This window comes from Lolium perenne, chromosome 4, assembly GCF_019359855.2.
Source record: "Lolium perenne isolate Kyuss_39 chromosome 4, Kyuss_2.0, whole genome shotgun sequence".
NCBI lineage: Eukaryota > Viridiplantae > Streptophyta > Magnoliopsida > Poales > Poaceae > Lolium > Lolium perenne.
Genome location: NC_067247.2, coordinates 116,483,142 through 116,493,021, shown reverse-complemented (window position 1 = coordinate 116,493,021; position 9,880 = coordinate 116,483,142). Strand labels below are relative to the sequence as shown.

Genomic DNA, 9,880 nt, shown 5'->3' with positions numbered 1-9,880 from the left:
GTATGAAACCGGTTCCTCCAACCAATGTTTCGAATTGCTCAATTAGCCAACTCTTCCCGCACTATTGTTCTAGTGGTTCTCTCCCTCTCCGTGCTTTCTTTCGGCTTTTTCGTACAAAAAAGAAGTCACCACCCCTTTTGTCATCTCCTCCTCTACCAGAATTTGATACCTTTCGATTCCTCCTGTTGATTTTTTTTATCATCATCCACATGGTATAAGTCATGGAGCTCTCCTCCATGGATCATTGACATCTCGTTGAAGCTCAAAATAGAGGATTGGGCTCCAACTAGCCGGTGGTCGCGAGGTCATTCCGCCAATTGTTGATGGCGGGGGGTTAACGATCTTGGAGTTTTTTTCTAATATTTCAGAAGTTGTTTCGGTATATTCCAAGCATGTGTATTATTTGTTGCATGCAAGGGGCATTTGTTCTAATGGTTTTGTAGGTGCGCAAATGAATTTTTTTATGGTGCTACGATATTTATCAATTGTTGCACAAGTTATCCATTAAATATCGTGAAAATATTTGATACTCGCATGAATAAGTTTTATGCGGAATGACCCCGATTTATCTATTGTGGCGGGGAAAGACCAAATTTCTAGCTGATTTTAAAGAGGTCGTGCACCGTCAGACGTGCATCCATGCAAGCTGAGGTGGAAGTGGAACCCTCAATTTATCACAAAGCTGCCCCCTGCCCGGTTGCAATCTGGTCGTGTATTTTTCGGGTTGCACTCTCTGCTTGTCTCGACTGCCATTATTTCAAGTTAAGTTCAGCTGGGTAATTTTTAATTCATCTGGGCCCTTCAAGTACACGTAAGATTCGATTAGAATATACAAAAATATGAGATACAGTATATACTCCAGTAGCATTATTGCTCCATACATCCATACTCTCACTTGTGCAGTGACCTGACCACGGTTCTTGATGACATTTGGTGTCAGCCAGGTTATGTTCGCAATATTTTCGGCAAGCAATCAATAAACGTTTGCGATTTAACTAGTCTTCGCCATGTGTGTCTGTGAGAGTGTGCATGTGTCTTGTCACAGTCTCAGAGCTCATAAAGCGAGCTAGAGCATCCAGATGCCGAGACCTGCCTATCACTCTCAGTCTATCTCATTTGCACTATACCCCACTACGTACTTGCGAAAATGGCTTCTTCCCTCCTCTCCATCGCCATCTCCCTCCTCCTCTTCCAGGCCGTGGCCACCGCGCAGCTCGCGGGAGACGCGCCACCGGAGCTGCCGAGGTCGGAGCTGGCGGCAATCTACCGCGTAATGGCCGACCTCCTTGACGACCCGACGTGGCCGCAGCTGCACCCTCGGCCGTGCACAGACACGCCATGGCCGGGCCTCCAGTGCGAGCTCGCCCCCGACGACAGCCACCGCCTCCGAGCAACTCGCCTCCACTTCGGCCCCGACGTGTCCACCCCGCCGTGCAAGCCCGGCGCCAGGCTCGCCGCCCCCGCGATCCTCGGCCTGCCCCACCTCAAGACACTCTCCCTCTTCGGCTGCTTCGTCGGCGCCGGCCCCGTCGAGCTGCCGGCCGCGCTCTTCACCAACGCCTCCTCCCTCGAGCAGCTCGTCCTCAAGTCCAACCCGGGCCTCACCGGCCGGATACCCGCAACCTTGACCAACCTGAAGAGCCTGCAGGTGCTTAGCCTGTCCCAGAACGGCTTCCGCGGCGAGATCCCCAGGGAGCTCGGCGGCCTCGCCGCGCTGCAGCAGCTCGACCTCAGCTACAACAACCTCACCGGCGAGGTACGTACGGAGTACTTTGGTTGCTTGTCTTGTCGTGGCGTCGGTAAACTTCGTACGAATGTGCATGTCTGTCTTGGTGGTGACACTGACACGTACACGTACGTTTGTTTCGGCGAGCGCCAGATACCGGAGGAGATTGGCGGGATGGCGAGCCTGTCCATCCTGGACCTGAGCTGGAACAGCATCAGCGGCGGCGTGCCGGCGGCGCTGGGCAGCCTGCGGATGCTGCAGAAGGCGGACCTGAGCTACAACCGGCTCGCCGGCGCGGTGCCGCCGGAGATCGGGTCGCTGAAGGAGCTGGTGTTCCTGGACCTGAGCCACAACGGGCTGTCGGGCCCGCTGCCGGCCTCATTGGCCGCTCTAACGAAGCTGCAGTACCTGCTCCTGCAGGACAACCCCATCGGCACGGCGGTGCCGGCGGTGGTCGGGTCGCTGCGGCGGCTGCAGGTGCTGGGCCTGTCCGGGTGCAACCTCACGGGCCCGATCCCGCGGGGCGCGTTCGCGTCGCTGGGGAGCCTGATGGCGCTGTCGCTGGACCGGAACCGGCTGGACGGGCCGATCCCGGCGAGCCTCGGCGCGCTTCCGCACCTGGGGCAGCTCAACCTCAGCCAGAACCGGCTCGCCGGGGAGATCGCGCTGCCGGGGGAGTTCGTGGCGCGGCTCGGCAGGCGGCTCGACGTGCGGGGCAACGAGGAGCTGTGCGTCGGCAGGGGAAGGTACGGGAGGCTGCAGACGAGCAATCTCGGGGCGCGGCCGTGCGTGGATCAGGGCAGCGTCAACGGGACGTCGGAGCTCGCCGAGGCGGCCGCCGACCGTGGATTGCCGGGCGCTGCAGGATTGGGCGGCTTGGCGTACCACCTTCTCGTGTTGCTGTTGGTACTCGAGTTGTGAACTTGTGATGTCTGATTAGGAGTAGCATTTGACTACTGAGTGAACGATGATTCTTGCTGCGATTACGGGGTTCCGTTGGATCTTCTTTATTTCCTTGTACGGAGTATACTCGACTGGATAACATGGAAAATACACCTCGACACCTACGGCGACGTCCACCAAGTATCTAAGACACACTTACTGTTGAGACTCAGTGCGACGCATACGTTTATAAATAAGTACATACACTTACTCTATAAACTAATGCACATATAGTAGAATCCACTTCTATAGGCACCTTCAAAAATTTGAGTTCAAGAAATGGATCCGACGGGGTTTAAGATTGATGAAGAAAACACCATAAACATATTGTTATATGCTTCATGCTTGTCTCCATTGATTTGGCTGGAGTGACAAGTTCTGGGAGGCTCCGCCGGTAAACTTTAAATGGACGACATGTTTGGAGATTGCCGGATCGCATGGTATTCAGTCGTGTGAAATCATATTTTTCTAACCGTTTGGTTTAAGACGGAGCGAGCGAAGCTCTGCAGGTTGTTGCCATCATGGGGCATATCTTTAGTTCCATGGTGAAATCACTCGCGAAAAATGGCATGGAGGTTCTGGGGACTAGTAATGGTAGTTCAAGTACTGGTGGTGGTGTTGACAAGCTGGCTTTGATGATTTGTGATTTGGAGCAACAGCAACGGCAAATGGGGCGGCAACACATGAAAAGTTTACAGTCTAAACTTGGGTGAAAATTTAAGGTCTAGCTTTAATTGTGTGTGTTTCGTAATTTTCTTGTTCAAAACATTTTTTGTAAGCGCGAACTTTCTTCAAGGTGAAAACCTATGATCTTTGGATGATCTATGATCAGGCCGTCGGTAACGCTTGTGCAATCCTTTCTTCTTGGATGCGTCACTTTTGAACAAGATGGATTTCTGGTGCTGTATCGGTGCTGTTTGGTTCGCTGCTACAAGTAATTGATCTCCATAGCGGGACTTATTTCTCTTAATTATGTAATTCTTCTTCTTCTTTTTTGCTATGTGCATCTGTTTTGCCATTAGTGCACCGTGTTGTTGCAGAGGTTAGGTGTAATTAGTATTTTCTTGATATTAGTATATATTCTTTATAAAAAAGACTCATTATTGATGGAAGCGTCCCGTCTCAATGAAACAAATTTTAATTTTATAAGACACAAATGTGTTAAACCTTAGGTTTGATCTCTAGTAGGTAAGAGGCTGCCCTCCTAACCATCAACAATAGATTAATTCTGGACTCGTGCTGACATACCGGACGAACGCATATCTACGAAATGTACTATGTGCCGCAACATTGGTTTGACCGGCACACTCCTCCAGCTGTGGGCATGTTTGGTCCGGATCGATGTTGAAACTATAGAATACAAAAAACATAGGACTGACATGGCTAGTCATACGAACTTCTAAAAAAAAGTATAAACCCTGAAATTTCTATTTTGTAGCATTACAGGATAAAACTACAGTAATTTAGGTGAAGGAATATGTGCATGGTATGGTTGTCATTGATACGAAGGAAAATTTGTGAGGTGAGATGTAAGAAAAAAATCTATGAAATTAAATGCAAAGTATCCAATAAGAAAAATAAATATGTTTTCAATCCTACAATCTTACAACCCAAACAATCACTATAGAAAAAAAAGCCTTAGGAATAGAATCTTCCAAAATAATATATGGATTTCTTTTAAACGAGACATATCATCAGTTTGAACGTGCTAAGCACGGCGGCAATCGGGAAACTAATGGACCGAAGCGGTAAGCCCACGAGGAGGGGCATTGGCGACGAGATTGGCGATTCCGGCGGCGAGGCCTCGCCCGTTCCCGGCGCCGGCGCCGTGACGGCGGCGCTGCGCGGTGGGTCATGCTCGCCGGCGAGGTCGGCAGGGGTGCGCGACAGGTTTTGGGCTCGGCCCCCTCCCTGGGCGGAGGGGGAGGCGAGCTCTGCGGAGGTTTCTTCCGAGGATGACGAGGACGAAGGGGTGCGGGAGCTCCGGGCGGCGAGCTGCCCTCCGGCAAGACCAACCCTGGGAGGGTTCATTGCGAGGGCGGAGGAGCTTGGGGGTTCTCTCCGTCACCGGCGTTTTGCTCCGGGCGGCAGAGGCTCGCGTTTTTGTGGCGGTGGTGGCGGGGGCGCCCCGCGTTTCCGGAGGCTGGGGGATGGGAACCCTGCCGGCCGGTGGCTGAGGCGGTGCGGCGACGTGCCAGGTGCGCCGGTCAGGACTGGGAGTCCGGGACGGCGGCGGGCGCTCTCCCCCACGACGGCGGACGCTGGGGCGGCGCGGCTGGCTCAGGCGGAGGAGACGCCAAACCCTACCTCCACGCTTGCGGGGCAGGAGGTTGCTGGTGGGCCTGTCTTGGGCCTGGAGGTTGCGGAGGCCCATCCGCTGATGGCCCTTTGCCCTGGTGAGTGTTTGTGTTTCCACTCGTGGGCCGCTGCCGTTGGGCGGGCCCATTCGGTGTCTAACGGCCTGGGGGAGGCCTCTTGGGCTTTGCAGGGGCAGGTCAAGTGGCTTTGGATACCGAAGGGGAGCAGAGATCCCAGTTTAGGTTTCCCTGCTCGGGCTCGTGAGGTGCGGCGGCGCGGACGATTTTCGAGATCCCTACATCGCATCCCTCCTCCACCTCCCCTACTACGGTCCTTTGCTGAAGTGGTGGCGATGGAGAGGCGCGGCGAGCGGGAGGGCGCTCGTGCGGGAGAGCGGGGTGGCGCTCGCGGCGGCGACCGTGGAGGCGACCGGACCGGCGAGTTCGGAGGAGGTCGTGGTGAAGACAGGGGTGACGGGCGTGGCGGCGGTGGCGGTGGCGGCGAGGGCCGCGGCGGTGACCGTGGTGGTGAGTACGGAGGAGGACGTGGTGGAGTCAGGGGCGACGGGAGAGGCGGCGGTGGTGGCGGCAGTGACAACCGCGGCTTCTTCAACAGCGGAAGCCACCCATGCGGAGAGGGCTCCCTCGGCGGGCATGGCGGCAACAGCAGCTCTGGCTACGGCCATGGCAACAACGGGCCTAGCGGCTTCGGCTCCAATGGGTACGGCGGCTCGAGCAGCTACGGCGTCGACAGCGACTGCGGCCTCCAGGGGGGCGGCGCGAACAATAACAAGAGGAGGTACGACGGAGGTGGGGGCGGGGACGACCGCCGCCGCCCACCTTCTGGTGGCAGACAGGCGGAGGAGGAGGGCCGGGGACGGCAGCAAGACAGGGACTTGGCTCGCCGTCGCTCCCAGGATCCGCCTCGCGCGCAGGGTCCGCGTCAACAGCCCCAGCAGTCGGGCTCCCGCAACCAGGGGGTGGTGGGCAGGCTCCGGGCGGCCATGGTGGCTCGAGCCGATCCCAGTCGCAGGGAGCGGCCGGGTCTCAGCGGCATAAGGGCAAGGCCAAGCAAGGGACGGGGCAGGCGTCGGGTCTCGCGTCTAGCGGTGAATGCTTCCGATGCGGGAGGGCGGGGCATTTCCAGTCCGAATGCTCCTTTGATCCCCTTTGCATCATCTGCAGTAAGGAGGGACATAGTTCGGCGAGCTGCCCTACCCGTGGCAAGCCCCTCCTGCTGCAGTCCATGGGGCACGCGATCTCGGGCGGCGGGTTCTTCAACATTGACGTGGAGCCGATCCGAGATGAGGGTCAGGGGGACCAGTTTGCGGCAGTGGTCAAGTTCAAGGGGGCGCCACTGTCTGAAGCCCAACTCTCCGACGAGCTCAAGAATCTGGTTGACGACCTCTGGGACTGGCAGGTTACCAAGGCCACCGAGTCGGAGTTTACGGTGCACTTCCCCTCCAGGGCTACTCTCAAGATGAGCACGGGGAGTGGGAAGCTGTACCTTCCCCTCAGCAAGACCGACGTGGAGATTCGGGAGGCCTTTCTGGCTCCCCAGCCGGGTGATGGCGTGTAACTCACACGTTCGTTGGGAACCCCAAGAGGAAGGTATGATGCGCACAGCAGCAAGTTTTCCCTCAGAAAGAAACCAAGGTTTATCGAACCAGGAGGATCCAAGAAGCACGTTGAAGGTTGATGGCGGCGGGATGTAGTGCGGCGCAACACCAGGGATTCCGGCGCCAACGTGGAACCTGCACAACACAACCAAAGTACTTTGCCCCAACGAAACAGTGAGGTTGTCAATCTCACCGGCTTGCTGTAACAAAGGATTAACCGTATTGTGTGGAAGATGATTGTTTGCAGAGAAAACAGTAAAACAAGTATTTAAGCAGATTTGTATTTCAGTATTAAAGAATGGACCGGGGTCCACAGTTCACTAGAGGTGTCTCTCCCATAAGATAAAAGCATGTTGGGTGAACAAATTACAGTCGGGCAATTGACAAATAGAGAGGGCATAACAATGCACATACATGTCATGATAAATATAGTGAGATTTAATTGGGCATTACGACAAAGTACATAGATCGCCATCCAACTGCATCTATGCCTAAAAAGTCCACCTTCAGGTTATCATCCGAACCCCTTCCAGTATTAAGTTGCAAAGCAACAGACAATTGCATTAAGTATGGTGCGTAATGTAATCAACAACTACATCCTCGGACATAGCGACAATGTTTTATCCCTAGTGGCAACAGCACAACACAACCTTAGAACTTTCTCACTTGTCCTGTGTGTCAATGCAGGCATGAACCCACTATCGAGCATAAATACTCCCTCTTGGAGTTAAGAGCAAAAACTTGGCCAGAGCCTCTACTAATAACGGAGAGCATGCAAGATCATAAACAACACATATGTAATAACTTGATAATTAACATAACATGGTATTCTCTATCCATCGGATCCCGACAAACACAACATAGAGTATTACAGATAGATGATCTTGATCATGTTAGGCAGCTCACAAGATCCAACAATGAAGCACAATGAGGAGAAGACAACCATCTAGCTACTGCTATGGACCCATAGTCCAGGGGTGAACTACTCACTCATCACTCCGGAGGCGACCATGGCGGTGTAGAGTCCTCCGGGAGATGAATCCCCTCTCCGGCAGGGTGCCGGAGGAGATCTCCAGAATCCCCCGAGATGGAATTGGCGGCGGCGGCGTCTCTGGAAGGTTTTCCGTATCGTGGTTTTTCGCCTCAGGGGTTTCGCGACGGAGGCTTTAAATAGGCGGAAGGGCGGAGTCGAAGGGCTGACGAGGGGCCCACACCACAGGGCGGCGCGGGCCCCCCCTTGGCCGCGCCGCCTTGTGGTCTGGCCACCTCGTGGCCCCACTTCGTATGCTCTTCGGTCTTCTGGAAGGTTCGTGGCAAAATAGGACCCTGGGTCTTGATTTCGTCCAATTCCGAGAATATTTCGTTACTAGGATTTCTGAAACCAAAAACAGCAGAAAACAGTAAGTGGCACTTCGGCATCTTGTTAATAGGTTAGTTCCAGAAAATGCACGAATATGACATAAAGTGTGCATAAAACATGTAGGTATCATCAATAATATGGCATGGAACATAAGAAATTATCGATACGTCGGAGACGTATCAGCATCCCCAAGCTTAGTTCTGCTCGTCCCGAGCAGGTAAAACGATAACAAAGATAATTTCTGAAGTGAAATGCCATCATAACCTTGATCATACTATTTGTAAACATATGTAATGAATGCAGCGATCAAAACAATGGTAATGACATGAGTAAACAAGTGAATCATAAAGCAAAGACTTTTCATGAATAGTACTTCAAGACAAGCATCAATAAGTCTTGCATAAGAGTTAACTCATAAAGCAATAAATCAAAGTAAAGGTATTGAAGCAACACAAAGGAAGATTAAGTTTCAGCGGTTGCTTTCAACTTATAACATGTATATCTCATGGATAATTGTCAACATAGAGTAATATAACAAGTACAATATGCAAGTATGTAGGAATCAATGCACAGTTCACACAAGTGTTTGCTTCTTGAGGTGGAGAGAGATAGGTGAACTGACTCAACATAAAAGTAAAGATAATGGTTCTTCAAAGAGGAAAGCATCGATTGCTATATTTGTGCTAGAGCTTTTATTTTGAAAACATGAAACAATTTTGTCAACGGTAGTAATAAAGCATATGAGTTATGAAAATTATATCTTACAAGTTGCAAGCCTCATGCATAGTATACTAATAGTGACCGCACCTTGTCCTAATTAGCTTGGACTACCGGATCATCGCAATGCACATGTTTTAACCAAGTGTCACAATGGGGTACCTCCATGCCGCCTGTACAAAGGTCTAAGGAGAAAGCTCGCATTTTGGATTTCTCGCTTTTGATTATTCTCAACTTAGACATACATACCAGGACAACATGGACAACAGATAATGGACTCCTCTTTAATGCATAAGCATGTGACAACAATTATTATTCTCATATGAGATTGAGGATATATGTCCAAAACTGAAACTTCCACCATGAATCATGGCTTTAGTTAGCGGCCAAATGTTCTTCTCTAACAATATGCATGCTCCAACCATTAAGGTGGTAGATCTCTCTTACTTCAGACAAGACGGACATGCATAGCAACTCACATGATATTCAACAAAGAATAGTTGATGGCGTCCCCAGAAACATGGTTATCGCACAACAAGCAACTTAATAAGAGATAAAGTGCATAAGTACATATTCAATACCACAATAGTTTTTAAGCTATTTGTCTCATGAGCTATATATTGCAAAGGTGAATGATGGAATTTTAAAGGTAGCACTCAAGCAATTTACTTTGGAATGGCTGAAAAATACCATGTAGTAGGTAGGTATGGTGGACACAAATGGCATAGTGGTTGGCTCAAGGATTTTGGATGCATGAGAAGTATTCCCTCTCGATACAAGGTTTAGGCTAGCAAGGTTATTTGAAACAAACACAAGGATGAACAATGCAGCAAAACTCACATAAAAGACATATTGTAAACATTATAAGACTCTACACCGTCTTCCTTGTTGTTCAAAACTCAATACTAGATATTATCTAGACTCTAGAGAAACCAAATATGCAAACCAAATTAGCAAGCTCTAAGTGTTTCTTCATTAATGGGTGCAAAGTATATGATGCAAGAGCTTAAACATGAGCACAACAATTGTCAAGTATCAAATTATTCAAGACATTTTAGAGTTACTACATGTAGTATTTTCCAATTCCAACCATATAACAATTTAACGAAGAAGAAACTTCGCCATGAATACTATGAGTAGAGCCTAAGGACATACTTGTCCATATGCTACAGCGGAGCGTGTCTCTCTCCCACAAAGTGAATGCTAGGATCCATTTTAT

At 51.0% G+C, this 9,880-nt stretch overlaps 1 protein-coding gene across 1 annotated transcript; it reads left to right on the top strand.

Annotated features, from left to right (window-relative positions):
- The first annotated feature begins 1,080 nt into the window (after nucleotides 1–1,080).
- On the top strand, nucleotides 1,081–2,746 carry LOC127293701 (uncharacterized). Its single transcript, XM_051323342.1, has 2 exons — nucleotides 1,081–1,756; nucleotides 1,880–2,746. The coding sequence occupies exons 1-2, from the start codon at nucleotides 1,148–1,150 to the stop codon at nucleotides 2,645–2,647; spliced, it is 1,377 nt and encodes a 458-aa protein (XP_051179302.1). The 5' UTR covers nucleotides 1,081–1,147; the 3' UTR covers nucleotides 2,648–2,746.
- The last annotated feature ends 7,134 nt before the right edge of the window (nucleotides 2,747–9,880 follow it).